This window comes from Trachurus trachurus, assembly GCF_905171665.1.
Source record: "Trachurus trachurus genome assembly, chromosome: 3".
In the NCBI taxonomy this organism is placed as follows: domain Eukaryota; kingdom Metazoa; phylum Chordata; class Actinopteri; order Carangiformes; family Carangidae; genus Trachurus; species Trachurus trachurus.
Genome location: NC_139893.1, coordinates 10,655,326 through 10,681,483, shown reverse-complemented (window position 1 = coordinate 10,681,483; position 26,158 = coordinate 10,655,326). Strand labels below are relative to the sequence as shown.

Below are 26,158 nucleotides of genomic sequence, written 5' to 3'. Positions count from 1 at the left end.
ACCACACCGCTACCCACCACTCATTGCGCAACGAAAACACAAAAACATGGATCCACGCACCGCACTGGCTTCAACCATCCCCAACATTGACCTGGATTGTGTCAGCAAAACAATTTACATGACCACGGGGGCAGCCAAATGTGATATGATCTTTTATAAGAGCGCATTATTCAGCAAGTAAGTGGCTCTATTAGCTGGCAGTGAAACCAGCCTCCCGGACCTGACAGGAGCACGATCAACAGGGACAGGATGTGACTGATTTTTTGAATCCATGAAAACTTTCGACTGATCCACACAAAAAAAATACCACAGCGAGTCTCGTGTAATAAAAGATCCGCTGGCGACTTGCCCATCAGGCGTGTGCTTGATCTGGAAAATACATGCCCGGCGGAGCGTAGCCAGCATCTGGCCGGTGAATGAGAAAAAAGGAAAAGTGTTTCCAGTCTCGGCTGTGTAGCTTTGTGTAGCTTTGTGTGGCTAGCGTTAGGCTAATCGCAGAGCTATCTAGCATCAACATCCCCTCACACATAACTGACTGACGGCCTGGACTCACACACACACACACACACACAAACCTCAGCTTCACAGTTCAATCTGCGAGCCGCCTCGCCGACAAAACTTACCAGCTTTTTCCTGATCGTATCCCACGACAATAAAATAGTCAGCCAATCTAGCCATGTCTGCTGCTTTTCCCGAAATATACCAACACAATTCAGCATTTTTCCTCCTTCCAAAGCACAGCCATGTTTGACAGAAGGAGTGCCACTGCGCTTGCGTGAAAGGAGCGGGAGACATCCATGGGCGTGGGCCCTGGAGTTTACAAATACAGCACTGTCCCCACAGAGCCACTCTTTGGCCCTAAAGCAGGGGCGGTTGGGCACCCCACCTTTTTTTTTTTTTTTTTTTTTATAACAGGGATAACCCAACACACAGCCACCACACCCCAGAATACTATACCTTATTGTGACTGCTAGAAATAATAATCATGGTGGCAAATCTGTGACCATAAAAGTGGTTCCTGTCTGGTTGTTACAGCTAGAGGGAGAAAGGAAAGGATTTATGAAAAATGGTTGATAGATTTAATAAATAAATGTTTTATAATAGGCCTTTCAGTGGAAATGTTAACATCAAAGTTCTTAGCAGATAATTTTTAAGGTCAACTGTGCCTACTATCCAGTGTTTTTCTAGGAAACACCATACTAATACTGTGAAAGGTCTGCCTTTGCTCTCTAAACAGCTTCACATTAATTTCTTCAGAATTTGTTGGCTGCACGTTCATGTTGCCAATCCTTAGACTTTTGTTTTGTGATACGGTGAATTATCATGATAATAAACTGTGTTTGTAAATGGAAAGCACATGGGAAGCAACAAAACACAGACAGGCTGTGGCATTCAAACAATGACTGAGTGGTATTAAAGTTTAAAGTGTGCCAAGGAAACATTCCCCACACCTTCACACCACCACCACCAGCCTGGGCTGTTGACACACAAGGCAGATTGGATCCATAGATGCTTGCTGGGGATGCCAGATTCAGACTCCACCATCTGCTGCCACAGCAGAAATACAGATTCATGCAGGTCAGGTAAGCCTGTGCACATTACAGCCTCAGATTTCTGTTGTTCGGATGACAGGAGTGAAGCCTTTTGTAGTCTTCTGCTGCTGTAGCCCACCCACTTCAAGGGTTTATGTGGTTTTCTGAATTACTGTCAGCTCCAACCTGTCTGGCCTTTCGCCTGTGACCTCTCTCATCAACAAGGTGTTTGACTCCCCAGAACTGCTGCTCACTGGATGTTTTCTTTTTTAGAGTAAAACCCCTAAAGACTGACACGTGTGAAAAACCCAAGAGATCATGTGTTTCAAAAATACTCAATAAACAATCACGCCAGGGTCAAAGTCACCAAGGTCACTCTTTTTTTTTTTTTCCATATTTTGATGTTTCAAGGAACATAAACTGAAGCTCCTGACCTGTATGGAACTGCCGCTTTGTGACTAAATGACTTGGTAACAACATGAATCAGAATGAGCAGGTGTGATGGTAGTTCCTAATACACTGAAGTGCTTGGTTGGTATACAGTTATCAGAAAGACAATATAGCTTCAACATGAAGAGATGAGATCCTCCACGGGATGGATGGATCCACTGTTTTTTTCCCCAGTTTCCTATTTTGGAATACCTCAACTTTGCAGTGCTGCAAGAGAAAAATATTATTGCTGCTGACACAGACATTACTTTTGTTTTAAAGTTGCTCTATGAACACTTGAAAAGCTGACGCAGGGAGCAGCACAAGTAAACCAGTATGTTAGCTGATGTGTGTGCGAGGAACATGCAAACCATTGTCACTGTCAATAACAGCAGGAACACAGCAAATTCCTCTGTCATTTCTGTCACTTCACACCCTTTTTAATGTCTCTTTAATATGTTGTTTTTTATCTTTGTTTTTGTTTTTTTTTGTCTAGCTCTGTCTCATTTATTGTTCTTGCTTGCTAGTAAAAGGAAGACGAAGACGGCAGTAGTCAAATAGTTGAGCCTGTGCCAAAACATGAAGAAATAGAGACCAGGTGTCTGCATTTGCTGTTCATTGTCACACAAGAATTATGGCAAAGTCATGGGGATGCCGAAGAGCGGACATTTCCTGGTGTATTTACATATCAAGGTACATCATAATAATACAGTTATGAATCATCTTCCTAATTAGTGCCCTTGAGGTTCACACCCTCTTTTTCCTGGCATACACGACATTAGCTGCTCAGGTTTCCTGCCACTCATACCTGCTCATACAAGGCAAAAAAAAATAAAAATACTGTCAGTCACTCTACAATGGCAACTTCATGGGGGACAAGCAAAGGATTGCTATATAAGGAGCCAAAGAGCAGCTCTGCTGGGTTGATTGCACAATCCTGTGTTGTAAACTCTGGTAAGGGGATTACTTGTCTGCTGGAGGCAATTATCATTACAAACTGCGTACAAAACATGCACTGGTTTACAGCACACGTGTTTGACATTTATGTATTTTTCTGAGGTTAAAATATGACACAGTGTATGGAAGGAGGTTGCAAGAGATATAAATAAACTCAGGACGGTTCTGTGTCAGGGACTAAAAACAATAAGATAGGATATGCTACAGTGAAATGTCAAGTGTTAAGTGCCAAAAAATTAAGTTAAGAGCACCCAAGGCACCGTTTTTCTCCTTTATCGAAACTGAAACCAAGATCTAAATCAAAAATGAAAGCTTTGCACTAATTTACGAAACACATTGCGGAAATCCCAACACTGGAATTTCTACCCTAATAAAACTGTATGGTTTTTCAGTATTTCAGTGTGGTATTTACAACTTTTCACGTGAGGGAGTATGATTTCACTCTCTGTGAATCACGTACTCTGTTCCTGTGGTGTAGGATTACCTCTCCGTATCAATATGTTCATTTTAGATATATAGTGTTTATAGTGTCTTTTCTGATGGCTGGTTTTTTTTAATGTTTGCCCCAAGGGTCAAATTCACATTTGCTTCATGAACCCCACCATCAGGGCTGTAATTTTGAGCCTTACAATATGTTGTTTAGTGCTCTGTTTTTAATGTGGTCATGTATAACATATAGTGCATGCAGATTTAAAGTGACTCACTATACTGGCTTTCTCATGAAGTTGATTAAAGGGAGGTGTGGGGGGGTTCATGTCCTCTGAGGCAGACAGGCAGACTTGATGGCTCTCTCATTAACAGTAACAGATTCTTGTGTATGAATTCCAAGGCAAAAGGAAAGTCATATTACTCATCTTTGACAAACAAATCAGCAGAATTATATAATAAAAAAAATAATGTCTAACTTTCTATTCAGATTATTGTTCAAGCTCTCGCTCTAGCATGAGATTTATTTTCAGATAATTGTAAAATTCCATTTCACATTTATCCAAATATCAAAATAAAGTATGTTAAGTCCAGTGTCAAATATTTGCCTTGTACAAACAAATACATTGAGTATATTATATTTACAATTGGGCGTACTTACCATACTTAATCAGTTACTCAGTGCTTGTTTCTTTCCAAATCTCAGATTCATCACCCGTGTGCTTTCAGGCTGACATGGAACTTCACTGTGTCAGGGTGTGTCCTGAAAAGCCGAGAGTGGAAACATTCTTTCAATTATGTCTTATAAAATTAGTGCAGTCCGACTAAAATGAATGTTCACAAAAAAATCGAACTGACCTTTGTGTTGAAACATAACAGAATGAATGTTTAAACCTTGTCATCTGTGATTATTTAAATTTCTAATTTGCCCGTCCAGGAAACAGTCAGCTCAGATGACCATGTTGTACTGGGAGTGGGACAACGAATTAAATAACTGATTTACATAAGTGTTTTCCATCTATTTAGTGCCATTAAAAAACACATCATAAAATAAAACAAAGTACATTTTTCTGTGAATTTGAAACTTTGCTGGTGCCTCATTTATACAGAATGGTGAAAAATCTCTTGTACTCATCGAGACTGACAAGATTCGGTAGCTGCACTGCTCTTATTCAGTAAAACTATTCTATACCATTTCAATCTCTTGATTCTCATTTTTGACATTTTTCTGTGTTTGGGTTGTTGTAATACATGGGCAGCAGCACAGCAGCCCTCTAGTTAGTGGATGGGGTGGGGTAAGGGATGAGAGAATATGTCAGTCAGTGGGCCCCTCCCACCTCCTGTATAAAGGCTCAGAGTCTGGTGTGTAGAAGCTATTAGAAGAGTGACACAGCTGCCTCACAGAACTAGTGGCAATTTCAAGAAACCAGTGGAGTACTCTGTCCTGGCTGATTCTACAAGAAGAGCTTTCTCATCCAACTGAATTATCAGAAATACAGGTATGTGCACTTCCTTGCTCTTGATTTGCTCTTCTCTCAGCTGATGGCTTTATCCTTGCTTTTTTTGAGGTCAGGGCACAAGTGTAGAGACAAGGACAGGTTATCTGTCTGGTTATATAAGCAGTTCAGCTCTTAATGTGCGCGTCTGAGGAATTGCCTCCAAGGTGTAAAGCATCTAACAGGGGCAGTACATCATATATTGTTTTCTAGCTGCAATTAATTGTGCCATGTTTTGCTCTGTTTAATCCAATAACTTAGCTGAATGGCATTTTAGTTTTTGTTTGACTATTGAGCAGAGCCTATTTTGAACCCCTCATTGGTAGACTGTGTCCTTCACGTTTTGGCCAGGGGCCCAAAGCACAGTTGTAGGTTTACTTAACCGGGCAAAATCTGACCTTAGCTTAACTTTTTAAATAAATGAATGATAAGTGCAAATAACTTGGCTTTTGGACTCTTGTGTAAGCAAGCACCAATGCTGCACTTAAGGACTACTGTCTGAGTTTTACATGCATAGTAGGACAGTAGGGAATTTATGCAGTTAAATATTAATTTCCAGAATGAATAAATAACTTAACAAATCTTGTCTCTCCACAGGAGTCAAAATGCAATTGATCTTCCAGTCCTTCCTCTATTGCTGCCTGCTGGCAACAGTAGCACACTGTGTGGAACTTGAAGTGAATCCGGAGTTGAAAAAAAGGTGAGTCATTCATTCAATAATCGAAATGTTTTCATCTGTGCTGGCTGGCAGTTACCTGTCTATTGAATTATCTGCTGAAGACTAATGAGCCTTTTTTTCCCTCCTCCTCTCCCAGGCAAAGCATATGGCTAAGGAAAAGATTGAGACGGGATCTTGAGAGTGTATCAGTAGAGAAGACAGCAGAGTCTGAGCACTTTGTCAGACCGGAGGACATCAGGGATACCTTGCTGCCACATTCCAGGTGAGACATTACCCATGCAATAGTGTTGTGATTCAAATAAAGTGTCACCTCACCATTGATAACTCACATCTGGGCAGCAAAGATTAACGTTCCCTCTTCCTCTGGTCTCCAGCACTGACATCAATGTCCGAACCAAGAGGTCGAAAAACTCAGCCGGCCAGTCGAGAAGACAAGGCTGTTCACTGGTGACCTGCACGGTGCACGACCTGGCGCACCGCCTGCACGTGCACAACAACAGGTTGAAGATTGGGGTTGCCCCTCTCGACAAGATCAGCCCGCAAGGATACGGCAGGAGGCGTCGATCCGTCCCAGCACACATGGTCACACTACGGCTGGAGCAGGGCAAGCTGAGACCCAAGTGGAGAATAACTGACTCGCAAGTTCACAAGCTCGAGGCTCTCCTCAGACGGACATGAACAAGGAGTTGAGAACAAAAAGAGAGTAGCTGAGAGTTAGTATCCTCTCTGCTCTGTTCTAAAATTCTCGAAATGCCTCAGACTCCTGCCAAGTATTCTCCAGCACATTTTTTCCAGGCACGAGGACTGAGTCAGAGCAAGACTGGCTGCACTGAGTTTTTCTAGAGGCTGAGCCTTGCAGCTCGCCGATGTAGAGCGTGCAAACAACTGCAGCGAGCTTACAGACACTGGATGGCACAGCGTGGAGAAAACTACAGGTGCTGCTTTCTGCCTGGCAGAGGGAAAGGAAGACTGCTAATAGCTGGCAAAGTGCACACAACCTCTGGCTTCAAGAGGGAACTCTCTTCTAACATTCTGGGACTTTACACACTTTACTCCTCAAGGCCAGGACTTTGATAAGTGCTATCCTCTAAGGATTATACCAACATGTTCCAAACTGTCAAACCATCAGTACTTGTCTGCACTTTTCCATTTGGACTTAAAGTCAAATAAATCATCAGGAAAAGACATCTTCATCACAATGCCAAACAGGAAGATAGGCTACAGTGCTCTGAAGCTCTCAGTTTATATAAAGTTTTGGACACTGTATAAGGGAAAATGCCTTCTTTTTTTGATTCTGTGAGATATGTGCCAGTCCATAATGGATTGAAATATACTTGAAATTGTTATTGTTTGTACAAAAAAACATGTGCAATCTATATTTGTTTTTATTGCAGGTATATGTATATAAGAATTCCTTTATTTAAATATTATATAGAAGTTACATTTAAGTACTTATGCAGATAGAACTATTTTTGTACAGGAAGAAATATATATGGGCATTGTAGCTATTTGTCATTATTCTTTTGCAAACTGTGGTAATAGGATATCTGTTTTAAAGGTATATTATATATTTGCAAATGTGTCTAATCTATTTTATTTGTGTCGAAGCAATACCAATGTCATTCAATAAACATTTTGCATACAAAACCTAAACCTTGTCCAGACCTCCTTTGCTCCTAGATCTTGTAAACTGAAAGTGGCAGTCTATTGTCTGCAGCACACTGCTACACAGACACAGAGCACCTGGTCTCTGTTAAGTGATTACAGGGTCTCATTAGAGCCTCCCCTCCTCTCACTACATTCTCCTAGTTATGATGCCCCCCTTCCACTCCAAACAAAAAAAAAAGGGCAGACAGGGTGCCAGGCACATTCCTGCTTGGTTCAGCTCATATTTGTTGGCTCACCCCACACCACAGAGCAGCCCCTAAAGCCATCAGAGGAGGCTGAGGCTTTAGGTCCATCTGTGTTCAATGGTAGATGATTGGGACATGAGGAGACCGACGCAGGGGGTTCCGGTCCAACATTCCTGCGAGAGCATCACAAAAACTGTTTCCAACAAAGCACTGACCTTCACATTCAAACATTCAAACAGCCCTCGAGACTGAACAGCACTGTAGGGCTGGAGCCTCTTTGTACTTGACACATTATCAGCCCTTGTTTGACATTTTCAAGGAGTTCAGACTGCAGCACCTATGACATATACAGTATATTACAGATGTCTGTTCTTGTACTATTCCTTTTATCCCCTTTTACTTACACCAGCCCTAGAAAGTAAATGGTTCAACCATCTACATGTGAGTTTGCCAGATTGGAAATGTTATACTGGGGGAAATGTAGGATACACATAGTGATGCATCATGACACTCCACTAAGAATAGACCAGACAGTTAGAATATGGCATCTTATCCTCCATCTTATGCTTATTCACAGTGCTGTATACACTTTATCACAATAAGACAACAAATCATTTCAGGTATCAGGAAGTAACTAACTAGTACTAACTACTAGTTAGTAACTACCAACAAGCGCAAACTAACCATATCCTTAGAGTTGAAGGTATTGAGTGCCACTGGCATGGCTAACAGCTTTTCCTGGACACACTAAGTAGGTCTTCACCCCCCGTCACTACACACGAGTACAGAAATCATACAAAAAATAAATTGCATACAGCATTTTTAGAGCCGTCTCTACACCTCTTATCTATTGTGATTGTTACCAATTTGAAACATTGGATGTAGATGGTTTATGCTTTTGTTTTAATGAATCAAAAGAGCTAATTACAATTTCTCAAATCTCAGTGGCAGGTTATGTAGAAACCAAGTGATGGTCTAAACTCTGATTGTGTGTTTTCTCCTGCCATCTAGTGAGCCAAGTAGGGTAAAACGCCCCAAAATATTGGTTCTTGTTTTCCCTGGTATTATTCACAGTTTTTCACAAATGTAAAACACTTTTCTTGAAACCATCTGTATTTTTCTCCAAACTGTAAACACAATCAAAGTTTAAAAAAAAAAAAAAAAAAAAAAAAAAAAAAAAAAATGACACACATGAAATGAAAAAGTTGAGAGCATGTAGCTCCAGAATGGTTATTCTAGAAATGGCATATTAATTTTATTTTCTAAAAAAAATCTTTACAATGCACTTTATCTCATCATTAGCAAAACATATTGACTGTTTTGAGTTGTTGAACTGTTAAGCTATGACACCTATGCTGTAATCATGGTGCATCTGCTACCTTTGTTTGTGTGTTGTGCATCATAGAGCTCTATGTGTTTTAGAGAGTAAAAATGTATGCAGAGTTTAGCAAAACAAAAGTGAAATGAAATCTCCAATTTGTGTCTAGTCCGGTCAGAATTGTCAGTGGTTTTGCTACAGTAGAGACTGACACAATAAATGATATTTCCTTAGTGTCTTTACTTCCTCAATGTTTTGATTTTTGTTTATATGTGAATGGTGAATGTGTGCGTGCAAATGTTTGTGTGTGTATGTCTGTGTGTAAAAGTCCTATTTGTTTATTATTTAATCATGTGAAGCACTTGGACTACTTTATTATGAGAAGTGCTCTACAAATAAAGTTTGATTGATTGATTGAAATGTGTTTGTGCCACTGAGGAAGTGAAATTTTGCGTTTTGATAATTCAGAGAAACTGTGTCAGATCAGACAGCTGACTTCTAGTAAAGGTTTTTTTTTAGCAGCAGTGGTGTAGTCTATGTGATACTAAGGTATACTCAGTATACCCACTGAAAATGCATTAATATTTCAGTAGCCTATACCCACTACAACAAAACTATCCAACTATAGTCTATGTGACACAGGTGTGAATAGTGAACCCACCCAAAAAGCAGTAGCCTATACCCGCGACAACAAATTAGACTACACCGTTTAGCAGCAAAAGGGAACTGTGACTATTCCTCGAATTATATTGTTGGTTCTGCTGTTCTCAGTAAGGCACATAGAAATGTGAAATGTTCTGAAAAAAATGTAATGAATAATGAGTAATTTTAAGTTTCATTTCATTTTCGTTAGTAAAATAAATCATGTGCATGATGAGAAAATCTGCTTCTTTTTATCCAGTTACTAAAACATCTTATGGCTGTATTAAATCAGGAACAACATACCTTTGCCACCTCCTGTGAATTAGGCAACATGTGCTCTACAAATGACTGAGACCTAAAACGAAGCAAATATGCCATCTAGTGGCTGATTCAATTACTTGTATTGCTACGAATTTTGAATGGGAATTTAGTTTCTATACAAACCCTTATGGCACAAAATAAATAGAGTTTCTCATCACAATAAAAGCAACCTGAATATACCGAACAGATCTAGATCTGGACCACTGAGTGTACCCTTACTACATGAGGATGTCATTCCTTCTGTAGGCCAATCAGCGTCAGAGACATGATGATAGCATCTAGAAACTTTTAGTGTAGGTCAACTGGTACAAAATAAGGCCCAGATTTCCATTTTACTGTATGTTATTTTTCTGCTGCTGTGTTCAGACCCCTTCTGACAGTATTATATTATGATCTGCTTTTTCCAGCACAATGACGCTAAGATAATAATTGAACTTTATTGCCCCAAAATGCAACTGAGCAAAAAGGGGCTGTCTGGAAAACCATCAGGAACTTTTATTTAGTAAGATCACTTCTTTATACTGCAGCATTGACAGCACACCGTTTAGTCACTACAGCTCTTAAGAGGAGAGGAAAGGACCCATCAGTCTACCATTACTGCTGTCAATCAAAACGATACACTCCCAGAGCAAAGAGTCAGTCCTCTAAAGCCAACCTGAGCTTAGAGGATTAGCCTCATAGTCTTAAACACAGTCTAAATCGAGGACTATGGGCCCCCGGCTCCTTATGGCCACAGCAGTAAATCTGGGTCCTCTGTGAAGAGTGCACACGTGCTGCACTACAACTCATTCTGCTCTGAAAAGGTATGAGTGAAGGCACTTTGATCTGGCTGTGGGAGCCTATACCAGAGACTGATGTTACAAGTGGTGCAGAGATAGGTTACACCCCGTTTACAACTGACATTAACATGTTCCTCCAGTGTCCACATTGAGATCCGATAGAGATCTGATCACATATTTGCGTGGGTAAATTAAAAAAGAAAAAGAAAATAAATAGTATTAGCGTAGTTGTATGTGGATGCAGGACATTGTTTACACTTGTTCAATGTGGTCACAATTTGTCCCTGACGGCCTTCAGAGGTTGTTTGGCTCATCCTCAATGTGTCTTGGCTGCATTTACACCTGTACTTTCATGTGGTCAAGTACTATCTGATTACAGTCTGATCACTGAAAACGCATGTTAATGCCAGGCATAAACGGGGTGTTAGAGTTTTAGTTTCTTTGCAACACAGACAACCGGACTGGTATACCAGAAGCTTACTCTTGCCATGATAAATATGAATGTGGAGTATGTCTGGACCAATCTACAGTGTTTAACTCAAGGACTTGTGATAACTTGTGATGTGCTCGGCCATGTCTCTCTAATGACAGCTAGTGTGTGTGTGTGTGTGTGTGTGTGTGTGTGTGTGTGTGTGTGTGTGTGTGTGTGTGTGTTTATGTGTATGTGTGTTTATGTGTATGTCTCGATGTCTTTGTATCTCTGTTTGTGTATTTATGGGGATGGGAGGGTTGGGTTTTCTTCGTTGTTGTTTCTTTTTGCCAACTTTGGGTTGCTTTTATGCATCAAAAGTACCATATAATTCTAATTTGATTTGATTTGATTTGATTGAATAGACAGAATCACAAATAAGTATTCCTATGGAAATTGTTGTATCACACATAATTGATGGTTATGGTCTGCTCATGTAACAACAAAATGTTCTGCAAATAAACAATAACAATAAATAACTACATCCACAAGAGATATAGGCTACTTTGTCTGTGAGAAGAGAGAAAATGGGGAAAACATTGATATTTTGCATATTGACCTATCTGGAACACACTTCCCAATACTGAAAAAGTAGAGAAACAGTTAAAGCAACACAAAGCCTTATTTCATGTTTTGTTCAGCTGACGTCTTTGCACAAAGCTGCAGCAATGAAAGAGTTAAGGATGGAGTGATGTGCACTGCAGGGTGGAGAATGAGATATCATTTACTCCAGCCACAACAATAGCACTGCATGACTTAGGTGTTTCTCTGAGATTACTTGCACAGGTTATACACGCCTCAGAGACAACAGAGCCTGACAAGGTGAGTGGACTTATTTGACGTACTGGTCTCTCGGACCAGTGACGACGACAGAGATTATTGACAATAGCCGACAAACATCACTTTAAGTATCTTTCACTTCAAATCTCTGTTATTGATTAATAGTTATATTCTTTTCTATGTGAGAATTTTTAACTGGTAATAGCCAAACCTATTCATCGGTGCATTAAAAGACTACACATATAGACTTATTGGAAATGTGACAAGAATAGCTTTACGGGAGGCTGCTTTGAGTGCATGGGTTGGTGCACTTCCTCTGCTGTTCTTTATTCTTCTCCAGGCCCTGGCCATTGAGAAAGATGAGAAGAGGCGACACGCCTCTCTTAAAGCAGCAGTCAAGTCCGTGCTTAGGAAAGAGTGAGCGTCTCTACTTTCCCTCTCTCATTCACTCACTATCTCTCTGTAATGTGGTAAATGGCTTTCTCTTGTGTTGTTGACCTGTCTCTTAGATAGGATACTGACAAAGAGCCAAGTTGGGAGCTCAGCCAATAACGGTAGGGAGGTGTCTTAGGAAAGCAAAAAAGACTAGATAAAGACAGCAAAGTACAGCAAGCTTGGCCTGAGTTAAAGCCATAAGTGGTCCAGTAATGGGTATAGGAAGCCTCCTGTGGGATTTACACAATGAATGGAAAATAATGAATGATGATCCTTATTCCCCTGAGTAACAGGGGGTGATATATGGTCAACTCCAAATTTCCACATTTAAGCAGACAAACACAAGGACACACACCCACATTAGCACAATCAAGAGTGAGCACACCATTAGGATACACCCTATATTAGTGCAAACCCCTAATGCTTTCTACAGAGCTACTGTACACGATAATACTGTTTCTTGGTCATCAGAGTGGATGTTTCCTAAACCAGACACTTTGATCAATAAAAGTAGGGCTGCTGTGATGCTGAATAAAATATTATACCTCCTGTGCTGAGTTAGAAATCTGAAAATCAGGGGGAAGTGATGCACGATAAAATTTTCACAGATTCTGATCCAGACCATCCATCTTTACCTTTTCCTGTGCGCTTTGCTTTTGTTTTGTATTTGCTTTGCCTAATGTTTTTGTCTCTATCATTTCTCTTTCGATTTTATCCTTTGGTTTTTGTTTTACCTCTGTTTTGGTTACTGTCTGTATCACTGCTGCTTGTTGAGATGCTAAGCTTCCCCCTTGAAAACGAGGTGATCCACCTCAAGGCTTTTCCTTCAATAAATAAAAAGTTGATAATAATCTTCTGAAAATCCAGGTTATGGTGGGAACTAGGAACGGGCTAAGCATGGCCATTGTTATACTGGTTAGCGGTAGCAGGAACCATATAGAGTGAAGACTATTTTTACCTCAAAGGAGTCTTCTTGTTACTGACATAAAGGATCGGTCTGGTTATAAATAAACACATCATGTAGCTCTGCATCAATCAGACAACAAATGTGAGATAAGGTCAGTTGTCTTCGGTATCACATCAATCTCAGTTGCAATCTGAGAGTTAAAGATGCCTAATGTCTTCTCAAGGCAGTTATCTGTTCAAAGAATGACTTTGCCACAACCAAACCCCCAATGTACAGGGACTAAACAAAGACCAGACATTGGATATGGTGCAAATAATAACAAATATAACCATTATAAGTGGGGAAACACTGTTTGTTCTCAGACTGCCTGCACAAGTCTGAGAAAATGATCGCAGACTACCTGGTTGAGGTGACTCATTGCTTGCAAAATATTGCATCGTCTGCACACTGTGCGGTAAGTAGGTGCAAGAGTGAGCAACAGAGTGCTTGTGTGTTTGTATCTAAGTATGTGCGTGTCTGGGAGAGACAGGAAGAGATAGAGAGAGGAGAGGGGAGAGGGGAGAGGGAAATAGAGCAGCAAGGCTCTGTCTCCTCTCTGAGTATAGGCCCTCTCTTTGTTGACAGCCAGTTTTGACATATTCTCAGGATTAGTAGCTCTGTCAACATGATGCCTGGCTCCTTAAAATAGAGATGGGCAGTCAGGGAAACAAAACTGTGGTTGTGTGCCACCACAGACTCATAGATTGACCCAGATAGATGCACAGAGAATCCATTAAGGTAGCCTACTTCTGAAACAGTGCGGTGGTTAACAGAGTAGGACTCAAGAGGACAGCACCCCCAGACATGGCTATGAGTGGCATTGAAGGTAAGCACAGAACTAATGAAGCATACTGTATATCCGTACTAACTCAAGTTACACGATAAGTTATTCTCTCCATCACTGCTCGACCACTACAATTCAAGGCACATAGTCAAGAGAGAGGGGTCTGAGGTTGGGTCACTAAGTAGGCTAAAATAAGACAGCTTTACGGGCTACTGTCCAAAAAACAGATAGAATGAAAATAGTGAACCTGCCTTCCAAAATCTGTGTTACATTTTCGAGCCTCCACATTGATGTACCACTGGGTGGCTTTTAATCCAAAACTCAAAGATAGTTTAGTACTGCAAGGACCAAGAAAGAAAATTTGGCCCATCAACCTTCAAAATAGTTGCCTATAAATTTTCTGTCCTCTCTAATCAATGGTGCTTTAGTTTGAAACAGAATCTTAATTTAAGCAATTAACTTTAATTAAAAAAAGTAAATGTGTCAAATTTCGTCTTTACAAAAAAAAGTGCTGTACGATGTTGACAAACAGTTCATTCATTCTCCACTTCAGTTGTCACGGCAACAGCCAAGGACCAATGAGAGCAAGGACTGACCAAGGGGGAAACAATGACGTTTTAACTTTTTTGTTTTTGTTTTACAAAGACTTACGACTTTTGCTAAATTCTTTTGCTAAATTTGCTAGTTATTTTTCTAAATACAGTCCTTCTTTGAAAACCCAAGATTTTATATAAACCTGCTGAACTCACCTGAACTCGCTCGCCAACAACACCGGAAGTTCCTCGGCGCCAGGATGAGTAAACATGGTGAAAAGGACAAGCGAGGTCAGTAGCTAGCAAGAACAAAAAAAAAAATACGTTTATGGCATAATAGCAGTAACATTGTGTATATTTTGCCCAACTGGCTAGTAAACTTATCTCGCCCGCAGCAGCGCCAAAAAATCGTTTGTCCAAGTAAACTGTTGACTTTGAAAAACTTACCGATCACAACTGACGTTAATTTGCAGCGGAGGGTTTGTTTGTGGTTCGGTCATGGCGTGGTGGGTGGTTAGGTCCATGTGTTCCTCCGCCAAAGCCTCTTTTCTCTCGCCTTTTAGATAGGGTCACCATCGGGGATGCCCAACAACAGGTTACCAAACTTTAGCTAAATTTGGTGAAAATTTGATGGCCTAGAGGTCAAGAAATGTTTTGTGTGCCTGTTTTCTCAGGGATGTATTTGGCAAATTAGTTCCCTACAAGATACAGTGTGTAGCATAGTTCTCACTGTCATAGCTCACCCCATATTTTATTAGGGGTCCAAGCAGCAAATTCTGCTGAATCATTGTTGTTTTTGTCATCTTTTCGGTTTCTTTACTTTGTACATTTTATTTTGATTCTATTACTTTTCTTTTTTCACTGTGTTCATCTAACTACCTATCCTTAATATTCAGAATTAATAAAAGGAAAAAACAAAGCCACAATGTAGAAACCTGGACAGAAGCTTTTTAATCTGATGAATCAATGAATCTGCAACTGACAGTGTGAAAAGTAGGGGGGGGGGATGAATTATTTGTTTCACAGAAATTATTTCACAGTGTATGATGAGCAGACAGTTAATAATTCATAAAGCCATCATCTCCAGATCAATACAACTTTATGACTTGATCTCTTTCCACAGTGTGCATGTGGTACCATTAAGCTCCACAGCAGCGCTGATGTGCACAGCTGTTGTCGGGATAGTGTTGTGTGTCCGGAATGATAAGCTTCCTGGAAGCACCCTGGCAGAGTGGAAAATTGGCTTACATGACACCACCTAGCATGGCCTTTCTCCGTTGTAGCTTCAGCAATCCAGTGAACTACACCCTGTGTCACCGAGGATATCAACAAGTCACTTTCAGTTCACTCAGGTTATCTCCTTGCTGAAGTAGACAGCTCTCTGTTTGACATGGCCGTGACAGCGTATGGGTCTGTGAGCCTGGTGAATGACTGTAAACAGATGCACTGTTTCCAAAATTATACTGTTGATAAGGGCTAAAACTGAATTAATAACATTAATTGTATTAAAGGGGATGACTGCCACTATAAAGTAGTTCAGGGAGACTTGCATTCCTTCGCTGTCATGAACCTGAGGAATTTACTGTTGCTATCTGAGACAAGTTATTTTCAAAATGTCATTGTACCAGAACACAATTCAAAGTGGTTTCAACGTAAGTATGGTGGTAATCCCATGAATAGTCTTTCCATGACAGCATCCCATTGCTGATGCTGACAATAATAAACCTTCAGAATACAAATAACTTGCTACATTCAATAGACAACCCCTAAAAAAGATAGCAAAGGACAAAAAACTAGCAAAACAAATCCAGTAGAATAGATAAGGCAATTTATGAACAACAAAACTCAAAAACCAGCAAAGATAGACATTATATGGTTTCATCCACTGCAACCACTTTTCGATGAGACAGTGGGCTACATTCATATTTTGTGTGATCAAACTACTTTCATCACAACAATGTTTTTGGTCCTACCCTTCCTCTTCATTTCCAGTTGGATCTGAGAGAAGGATCATTAATGGGGGGTAAAAAAAAACATTGTGTGCTGATTTATTTGTCACTTTTCTTTGAGTTAAAGTTCACACACAGCTCTTTAGGTGGTGGTACTGTACAGCAGTTAGCTCTTGAATGCCTTGCACCCGCACCCTCACACAGAACAAAAAATTGTTTATAAAACAAGACAAACCAGTCAGAGCAATGTGTCTGTCTCTGTGTCCCTTGATAACATCTTTGTCTGCAGCCATGTTTATCATAGCTTCTACTGCCTTGCAGACATGCCTCGCCAATTCCCGAAGGTAACTCTGAGCGAGGCAGAGGAGGAGACTCAGCTGCTAGCAGAGAAAGTCTATGCATCTGCGCTAAAGGAGGAAGACAACAAGGATGCCTTGTCAATGTTCACGGTGCCGGAGGATTGTCCAATCGGCCTCCAGCAAGCGATGGAACATGAACTGCTTAAGGAGCTGGCAGAGCAACAGTCAGAGGAGACTGCCAAGAGGTAGGTCCTGCGATCGGTCAGGCACTAAATCACAAAATCATCTGGCTTATCATCGGTCAGATCAATGTCACAAATAATCCTACATCAAATAAGAAAACCTTTGCGGAGGTTATTTCCGTTTATGATATTTATGTCACTAATTTGGCAGGAAGAAAAGCTTGAAGATGATTCGTTCCCAGTCGATGTCCCTGCAGATCCCAGTGAGCACAGATTGGACACGATCGGGGGCTGTTACACCATTCATGTCCCCAAGCTCCACTTGCTCATCAGTACCAGAAAACTGCCCTGATTACCAGAGGGTCACAATTAGTGGTGATTACTGTGCTGGAGTAAGTGCCATAAACAGGAACCTTAACCGGTGTTTATCATTATGCTTTTCCATCTTAACATGTTGCATAGATTAGACAAAACAACACTTTACCAATGAATTTGCCTTGTGTGCATTCCCCATTCAGATCACAGTGGAGGACTACGAACAGGCAGCTAAAAGTCTGTTTAAGGCCCTGCTTATTCGTGAGAAGTACTCAAAGCTAGCCTATCACAGATTCTGCAGAACCACGACCCAGTTCCTTCGCCGAGCTGAGACCATGAGATGGAGCGAGGAAGACGAGGTTCTGCCAGGTTTGAAGCGTTTGAAGCTACACTCACTGATGTTTCCATCTGGTTTATATGCCAGTGACAGAGCAATGTTTTGTTTTGGCCCTCAGATATGTGCCCGTGTCCGTCGGATAGGGAGGATCCTTACAGCATGGAGAACATTCCTGAGAACCTGAATTATGTGCTGAAAATGAGGGATGGAATAGTGAATGTATACGACAGCGCAGAGGCCCTGGGAGAAAACAGTCCCCATGACCTTCCCTACCCAGACTTGGAGACTTTTGCCATAGACCTAAATCACGTGTTGGCAATGATTGCAGACGGACCCACGTAAGTTGCCAAAACAAAAAGAATCTGCAGCTATGCTGGTTACAAAACTGTCTGTTTCTACTTATGTACACACTTTACCACAGAGTCAGATTTGTGTAGTATGTAATCTTGAGGCTGCACTGATTTGCAGGAAGACCTACTGTCACAGGCGACTAAACTTCTTGATGTCAAAGTTCTACCTCCATGAGATGCTGAATGAAATGGCTGAGCTAAAAGAACTGAAAGGTGTGCCACACAGGGATTTCTACAATGTTAGGAAGGTCAGTAGTCTCTCATACACTCTTAAGTGTGTGAAATTGAATATAGTACCTTAAAGGGATAGTTCAACATTTTGGCAAATTGGCCCATTGCCATAATCCCTATAGTTTTAGGAGTAGGTTCGCTACCTTTATTTGTCGGTGCAAGCTATTTTTAGAACGGCGGAGCAGAGCCGTGAGCTGGTCAGAGCTACGCTACGGAGGCTAATGGGGTTTCTTGGTTTCCCTCATCAAACTCATCAAATACACAATCCAACAACTCCAAAACGCTCTTGTGGACAAGTTGTGACCTGCACATTCACCACGCCATTAGATTATAACGGAACGTTACGAGACAGAGTTGTTTTAGAGGCAGATGCCGAGACTGCTTGCCCCTGACAGAAACGCGCATCAGCGGTTTTGCATGAATTTACCTGCACATTCACTACGCTATGAAATTCATGCAAAACCGCTGATGCGCGTTTCTGTCAGGTGCAAGCAGTCTCTGCATTTGCCTCGAAGACAACTCTGTCTCGTAACGTTCTGTTATTATCCTCATAGCGTGGTGAATGTGCAGGTCACAACTTTTTGGAGTTGTTGGATTGTGTATTTGATGAGTTTGATGAGAGGGAAACCAAGAAATCCCATTAGCCTCCGTGGCGTAGCTCTGAGCAGCTCGTGGCTCTGCTCCGCCGTACTAAAAATTGCTTGCACTGACAATTAAAGGTAACGAACCTACTCCTAAAACTATAGGGATTATGGCAATGGGCCAATTTGCCAAAATGTCGAACTATCCCTTTAAGTATTGCATCAAAGAAAATATTTGAACATGTGGTGTATATGTTTTCAAAAAGAAAAAAAGTCATCTGTGCATTTAAAAACATCCAATGTGTCCTCTAGACTTACCATAATGTGCCTTTCTCCCAGGTGGACACACATATTCATGCAGCTGCCTGCATGTCTCAGAAACACCTGCTCACTTTCATCCAGAAAACATACAAGACTGATGCAGACCGAGTGGTTCTGGAAAAGGCCGGACAAAAGATGACTCTAAAGCAGGTTTTCCACAGCCTCAATAAGGACCCCTATGACCTTACTGTGGACTCTCTGGATGTACATGCTGTAAGAACAGAACTATGTCAGATAGGATCATGTTCTCATAAAAATGTCATATTTGATTGTTGATTTTTTTTTTGCCAGAATGTGGCTACAAACCATTTACTGTGTCACTGTAAAGGCAGAAATGCATAGACATTTCTAAAATCATGAAAATACCCGTATCAGCACTTTGTCATGTCAAACCGTTTTGTAATTTAATGCAATTTATTCACAGGGGAGACAAACTTTCCACCGGTTTGACAAGTTCAATTCAAAATACAACCCAGTGGGGGCCAGTGAACTTCGAGAAATCTTCCTGAAAACAGACAACCTCATTAATGGAGACTATTTTGCTCGTATTGTAAAGGTATCATATCACATGATCCTGTCCATTATTACATAATCCCCTTTTTGAAGTCAGAACAGATGGAATAATAGTTATGCACACTCTCCTCTCCCCTTTAATAGGAAGTGGCCCATGACCTGGAGGAGAGTAAGTATCAGCATGCAGAGCCACGACTTTCCATCTACGGACGCTCCACAGAGGAGTGGGACAGACTGTCTAAGTGGTTTATCGATCACAAAGTGCACTCTCCAAACATGAGGTGGATCATCCAAGTGCCGAGGATATAGTGAGTTGCATTCATTGCTCTTTTCTTGAAATCCGAAATCTGAAAATTCCTTTGTTATAGTAGAAGACATGTTTTTTGTTTTTCAGTGACATTTTCAAGGCAAAGAAGATTGTGCCTAATTTCTCCAAGATGCTGGAGAACATATTCCTTCCTCTGTTTGAGGCCACTGTGAACCCGCAGAAGCACAAAGAGCTTCATGTTTTCCTCAAATATGTAAGATGTTGTACTTTTTTAGCCTCCATCTTGACATAACCCATCAGGTAGTTGGAGTATAGTTTAATCATGCCTTTTGAAGTGGTGTTCATTCCTTAAATCTCTCATATATGCCTGATTATTATTCTAATTAATAACACATTCAGTGTTATGAATTTGTGGAAGGTAACACTTTACATTAACTTATATAGTATACTGTTTTGATATTTGTTTGGGTTTAGAAATTTTTAATTAAGTAATTACTGGGGAACAGTGATCCATCACATGGAACAAATTACAAATATTTGTAACATAAAAACTTCTTCCAGACCTCATAAACCATCCTGTAAATGACTGCTTCTCTGTGTGTGCAGGTGTCGGGCTTTGACAGCGTAGACGACGAGTCCAAACACAGTGACCACATGTTCTCCTTCAGGAGCCCAAAGCCAGAACAGTGGACGGCAGATATCAACCCTCCGTACAGCTACTACATCTTCCACATGTATGCAAACATCATGGTCCTCAACAACCTCAGAAAGTAAGAGCTAACGCCTTCTCTCTCCTCTATATCCAGACTGTTGTTGACCTTATAGAGCTGTGCAACTGCAACCCTATTTTTAAATCAATACAAGGACAAACAGAATCACGCACTCTTCGATTTGCTCATATTTTGATTGATGTGTTTTTGTATAATATCTTTGTGTGTCCTCTGTAGAGAGCGTGGACTGAGCACCTTCCAGTTCCGTCCTCACTGCGGAGAGGCTGGATCAATCACTCATTTGGTCTCTGCCTTCCTCACGGCTGACAACATCTCACATGGACTCAACTTGAAGAAGGTACTGTAGATTTATTTATAGTATTACAGTATTAAAAGTTTGAAATTCAAATGCCGTCTCCAGAATCTAAAAGGATCAAAGAGCAATCCCTCCCAAGCCAGGGAGAAAACAGCTTTCACCCTTGGACACAGGCCTAGGAACTCCCAGATGCCAGGAAGATTGTCTTACTAAAAGACGATACAAAGAGATAGAGTTGCTTTTACATCACACTTATGGCACCAAGGCATATTCTTTTCCACTGAAGGAATACAAATCCAACCTCAGCCTCATCTTAGTAGGAGGACTTATTGTCCTCTGTGCTTTTAAATAACATTTACTGAGAAGTTCCACTAATAACTTTTTATATGGATTTCTGTATTCTGTAATTGGTTATGTTGAGTTACTTACCATCTTTAATTTGATTTAATAATTTTAATGAACTAGCATGTCATTTACAGCAATTATTACTTTTTCATTGGTCTGATTTGTTTTGATTGTTCTATACTTAAGAGCAAAAGGCAACATAATCAACACTCACATGAAGTCTTCTCCCTTCAGACTGTTTTGAAGTCGTTGATGGATTGAGTTTTATAGCCTGTGTATCTCAGATGTCCTGCAGACTTCTCACTCGTTCCATTGTGGTTCATCACACAACAGCTGACAATGAGATTATTGTAACTGTACGGGACGTTTCGAATTTCCAGTGGATGAATAATATGTTCCAACAACAGAGGCCGGAAAGCAAAACATTAACCAAACAAAAATTTATGACGGTGATTCACTGATATTGCTCTGCACAAAACCAAACTGCACAGATAACCAGTACAGTATTTTTTTTTATCTAGGATGTTTGTGGGATTCATGTTGCTTTTTGATTTCATTTGTGTAACCTATTCACCACATTTACAGTGATCCAACAGTATCTCTCCGTATAGGTTTTTTTCTGACTGTCAGAGTATTTAGTGTTTTGAACTTCCTGTTCTCTCAGAGCCCCGTGTTGCAGTACCTGTACTATCTGGCCCAGGTGCCAATTGCAATGTCTCCACTCAGCAACAACAGTCTGTTCCTGGAATACTCCAAAAATCCTCTCAGAGAGTTCCTGCACAAAGGCCTGTGTGTGTCCCTGTCCACAGACGATCCCATGCAGTTCCACTACACAAAGGTAAACAGAAACACATTTACATTTTGTCATAGCCCACTAAAGTTCTGCAATGTGCATACTTCTTATCACTTGTTTCCATGCCCTGATTCTAGGAACCACTGATGGAGGAGTACGCCATCGCCGCTCAGTTGTGGAAGCTCAGCACCTGCGATGTGTGTGAAATAGCCAAAAACAGTGTGCTGCAAAGTGGACTGTCTCACCAGGTACAGTTACACTTTCATTCCACAGACAGACAGAGCCACAACTCGATTACCGTAAAACAATATTGATCCCATTTGTCTCCCGACAATTGAATTTATTGTTTATGTGCAGGAAAAGAAGCACTTCTTAGGAGCAAACTATCTGAAAGATGGACCCGAAGGGAACGATATCCGCCGGACCAATGTCGCCCAGATCCGATTGGCCTACAGACACGAGACACTGTGCAATGAACTTAGCTTCATAGTGGATGCTGTGAAGTCTGATCTTGTGAATGAGTAAGACTCAATAAGAATCTAAGCATGCTGAGCTCGCAGTTATCACCATTTACCTTGATTATATTGATTGAAAAAAGGAGAAATTAGAAGAGAAAATGAGCCGGTTACATGCTGATAAAGTGAAAATTCATGTCTTGGATGACTGATGGCACTGGAGGGCCGGATGTGTGAAGGAGATTCACACGTTTCTCATCACACAATCACACCATGTATACATATTTGTACCTTACACTCCATGTTATGATGGGGGTATGTCATAGAAACTGTTGGGAACTGTTTTGAAGTTTTTCAGGTACTGTATACACTGCACATCAGAGGAACACTTGAGAGTTTGAGATAACAGATGGATGATGTCTGGGACATTCCCTCTGTCTCCACTTTGAGTAGCTTTATTTTAGCTCGTTCCAGAGATTTTTTTTTTTTTTTTTTTTTTGAGCAGGAGATACAGTATTGATGTAGATTGAAGAAAAGTATCTTTTACATGTTGACTGCTGCAAACAGTGTGTTAAATAATTAAAAACTTCCATCTTAAAAAAAAAATTGCATTGCAAACATTGCCATCTAGTGGCTAAATTGCACAATTTAATAACATCACATAAAAAAAATAATAAACGTACAATAAACATGTAGAAAAAATGCACTTTACAGTCATTCAGTTACATTACATTCACACTGGCAAAGAATCACATCTTTGTCCTCAAAAGAATATTACTCAGTAGTTGTCCACGGTGTGTTTCATCATCAGTAAATATCAGAAAAATATTTAACTTGCATTGTCGTCCACCTCTATACTCTCATCCTCCACCTCTATACTCTCATCCTCCATACTCTCATCCTCCTGAACATCTGCCTCGGCTTCCTCTACAGTCTTCACACACGTCCAGTCTTCTGTAGAGATGGACTCCTGCTGCTTCTCCATGTCAGAACCATGAGAGGAGCTTCTTCTCCTTTACACAGAGAAAACAAACAAACAAAAATCACACAATGTACTAATGGATAGAATATAAAACAAAAATCAGAAACACAATAAAATACAGTACTTTGAGCTCCTGAAACCTAAGTCTTATCACTTCATTACCATTCAGCTGTCATCCCACATAGATTCTTTAAGTATTTCATGTACGTATATCTTTTTTCAGATATTGGCTTGATAAAGTATAATTTAACCAACAGACAGTTTTTTTTAGACTTCAGTATCATATAGTATTTTCCCATGAAGGACCACTCACAATTTTAGATATGCAAGGACGATAACTGCAATCAGGAGAAGGGCACAAGTTGAGGCGATGAGCACAGTCTTTGCTGGAACAATAAAACGTGAGAGGAAAAAGTCATTAGTCATGGAAAACAAAAACAACATCTATACACGCATGTCATTACTTGTATTTCACAGTTGTCACTTTGACTTTTTTACGTATTGTGCTGCATTTTCCGTTCAGTATGCAAATGAATGAAAGTGAAATGTTCCTGCACAGTATTAATTCTGTTGTGAACAAGATTCCCGTACCTCCAGCTGAGCCTTGAGCGCTGCCAACGTAGCGGGCCGGTTCTGCCTCATTGTCCATGGAACTGGGACCTGAGGGGGAAGGAGGAGGAGGGGAGGAGGAGGACGGGGAGTGTGTTGTCTGGGTGGAGTCTGTTTCTGAGTGATCCCTGCTGCTCAAAGGGCTGGCACTTGTTGTATCCTTCAATTGTGTTTCTGCATCTGTACATGTACAAGAAGGGCCATGACGGATTAGATACGAGTTCTACAAAGTGCATGTCATATAATAAAAAACACTGTATGTTTGTACTTTTTTTTTTTTTTTTTTTTTTTTTTTTTTTTAAACTTTTTTTTAATATAAGTTCTAACTTTACTGTTAAAATTCCACCTACCTACTTGTGCGGACTGATTTTTATGAAAATACATTTCCGAATGGTGATGGGTGTATATATATACATAATGTTTATGAAAATATTTTTAAAACCCTATTGATAAGATATCACACAAATGTGGAGATTTTGTCCTTGCCCAAAGCAAAGAACATTTTTATTTTCCAATATTTTTTGGAACAAAATAGTTTTACCTAAAACATTATGTAGTCTAAAAATGACAATGTATCAGCCAATCTCAAAAATGATAATTCACAAAAGTCTGACTACCTTCTGAGGATTATCAGCTTTTAATGCCTAAATATCAAGAAACATGTATGTTTTGCCACATAGTGAGGGGCACCAGAGAAAATGGCTTGTATATATATTATATATATAAAAAAAACATACCTGATTCATTGAAGCAAAACACATCAAACTTGCGTGTCACTGAGGCTCGCCACGGCACCAAGCCTATCCCGCTTTGGCCACAATTAGAAAGTGCCTTGATGCGGGGAATGACTGCAAAATGTTCATCAATCCATCCAAACCTTAACAAAACCAAACCAAACCAAATATAAGAAGAAGAAAAAGTGAGATCATCCGGCATCTTTTCACTACTCTGATCTAGGTGCTTACCTGCATGTTTCAAAACCTCTCCTGTTTGCCTCCTGCACTTGTGCTTTTGAGGCCATGTTCACGCCAAGGGACAAGCAGAGCCTCCGAGCTTCAGATGCATTGAAGGCATACTGTGACTCGTTACGGTTATTTAAGGAGCTGACCTGAAATACCCCAGCAACACTCTGGTTCACTCCAGGAAAAACTGGACACAAGAAAAGACATACAACACTTTCAGATTCAGGTTAACTGTATTTTCAGAAATAGCAATACGATGAAATGTAAATTTTTAATGTTGAGCTGAAAAGTTACACATATACAGATGGAAATATACAAATGTTAAATCATTTGGAATGACTTACCTCTGATGTTGGCTGTGTCAATATGTTGACCAGAGACGACTGAAGTCATTAACAGCAGTGATGAGACGCAAAACCAGATGATGTTCATGACTGCTCAGAGGAGAGACGGATGACTGCCGGGGATGACAAGTGCTGCACAACTTATGTGTCTGTGAGCCAAATGACAGGGTTAAATAGGGGTGATTCTGCTCACTCTTTGCCAGAAAGTAGAGGAAAAGGAAGAGGGAAGTACTGTGCACAGGTCAGATTAAGAGCCATCATATGTCCCAAGAGCAGGGCCCTGGAGGAAATTCAATTGATAAAGTTGGTTGCATTCTTACTGAGTTTTGAGAACTGAACTTTGCAGTATGAGTACCTGTAGCCTTAACATTGTTTTGTTAGGCACTGATATATAAAATGATTATGAATTAATTATCCATTTAAATGTAGGTTGTACTTTTTTTATCCCAGGAATAATTCAATAATGATTGAAAGAGATGTTTCACTTGATGTAACAAGTGGATGTCATGACACAATAACCCCCCTCCTCACTCATTAAAATCAGGTTCAAAGCTGAATATTGTTGTTCAACATGTGATTAAAGCCTTTGCTCATATCAGTGTGACAAGTGATGTGCACTGTTACTGACATCTGACTGTGGGCGCCCTGTCCAAATGATTTCCTCCCTTGAGGCATTACTCAGCCGTGAACACACGTATGATCTCCGCTGTTCTCTGATGAGCTTTTTGGCACATGAGGACTTCCCACTTCCACAAAAACATCTATACACAAATCCTAGCAGCAGGAAATGACGCAAAGTGTGCTGACGAACATGCAGTCATGGGGTTTTTCTTTTCTTTTCATTTCTTTTTACATTTTCTTATCAGATGTCAGGTGTGAATGAAGTGTTGGGGCATAAAAAATGATGACGTGGAGAT

The 26,158-nt window shown here is 40.4% G+C and overlaps 4 protein-coding genes across 6 annotated transcripts in view; 2 read left to right on the top strand and 2 right to left on the bottom strand.

The window, feature by feature from the left end:
- sbf2 (SET binding factor 2) overlaps nucleotides 1-14,630 on the bottom strand; it is a 101,785-nt gene extending 87,155 nt beyond the window's left edge. For 2 of the 3 annotated variants that reach the window (XM_084001610.1, XM_084001611.1), the window contains exon 1: nucleotides 624-754. In XM_084001610.1, coding sequence (XP_083857736.1) covers nucleotides 624-678 — 55 coding nt within the window. In that variant the 5' untranslated portion in view covers nucleotides 679-754. Of the gene's footprint in view, nucleotides 1-623; nucleotides 755-4,005; nucleotides 4,108-14,595 lie in introns of those variants that run through there. The other variant, XM_084001612.1, reaches the window with a different exon arrangement.
- On the top strand, nucleotides 4,722-7,142 carry adma (adrenomedullin a). The gene is made up of 4 exons (XM_083998157.1): nucleotides 4,722-4,843; nucleotides 5,438-5,540; nucleotides 5,656-5,781; nucleotides 5,894-7,142. The coding sequence occupies exons 2-4, from the start codon at nucleotides 5,446-5,448 to the stop codon at nucleotides 6,195-6,197; spliced, it is 525 nt and encodes a 174-aa protein (XP_083854283.1). The 5' UTR covers nucleotides 4,722-4,843; nucleotides 5,438-5,445; the 3' UTR covers nucleotides 6,198-7,142.
- Nucleotides 12,041-22,414, top strand: ampd3a (adenosine monophosphate deaminase 3a; the record flags this gene model as incomplete). Its single annotated transcript, XM_084001615.1, has 15 exons — nucleotides 12,041-12,098; nucleotides 16,650-16,872; nucleotides 17,021-17,201; nucleotides 17,328-17,493; nucleotides 17,580-17,799; nucleotides 17,930-18,059; nucleotides 18,963-19,157; nucleotides 19,369-19,500; nucleotides 19,602-19,765; nucleotides 19,852-19,978; nucleotides 20,332-20,495; nucleotides 20,673-20,793; nucleotides 21,761-21,934; nucleotides 22,027-22,137; nucleotides 22,247-22,414. The coding sequence occupies 15 exons, from the start codon at nucleotides 12,041-12,043 to the stop codon at nucleotides 22,412-22,414; spliced, it is 2,334 nt and encodes a 777-aa protein (XP_083857741.1).
- Nucleotides 22,415-22,948: 534 nt separating this feature from the next.
- On the bottom strand, nucleotides 22,949-25,377 carry lyve1a (lymphatic vessel endothelial hyaluronic receptor 1a). The gene is made up of 6 exons (XM_083998530.1): nucleotides 25,242-25,377; nucleotides 24,901-25,084; nucleotides 24,673-24,812; nucleotides 23,918-24,115; nucleotides 23,640-23,712; nucleotides 22,949-23,357 (listed from the first exon to the last, which is right to left on the bottom strand). Exons 1-6 carry the CDS (start codon nucleotides 25,327-25,329, stop codon nucleotides 23,174-23,176), a joined length of 867 nt encoding a protein of 288 aa, XP_083854656.1. The 5' UTR covers nucleotides 25,330-25,377; the 3' UTR covers nucleotides 22,949-23,173.
- Between the last annotated feature and the right edge of the window lie 781 nt (nucleotides 25,378-26,158).

What these genes read in the sequence shown, in the direction of transcription:
- adma (XM_083998157.1), top strand. Translation starts at nt 5,446, where the DNA reads ATGCAATTGATCTTCCAGTCCTTCCTCTATTGCTGCCTGCTGGCAACA. An exon ending in AATCCGGAGTTGAAAAAAAG is followed by an intron (nt 5,541 to 5,655) that starts GTGAGTCATTCA and finishes CTCCTCTCCCAG; the next exon opens with GCAAAGCATATGGCTAAGGA. An exon ending in ACCTTGCTGCCACATTCCAG is followed by an intron (nt 5,782 to 5,893) that starts GTGAGACATTAC and finishes TCTGGTCTCCAG; the next exon opens with CACTGACATCAATGTCCGAA.
- lyve1a (XM_083998530.1), bottom strand. Translation starts at nt 25,329, where the DNA reads ATGAACATCATCTGGTTTTGCGTCTCATCACTGCTGTTAATGACTTCA. An exon ending in TGACACAGCCAACATCAGAG is followed by an intron (nt 25,085 to 25,241) that starts GTAAGTCATTCC and finishes TCTTGTGTCCAG; the next exon opens with TTTTTCCTGGAGTGAACCAG. An exon ending in CGCTCAAGGCTCAGCTGGAG is followed by an intron (nt 23,713 to 23,917) that starts GTACGGGAATCT and finishes TTATTGTTCCAG; the next exon opens with CAAAGACTGTGCTCATCGCC.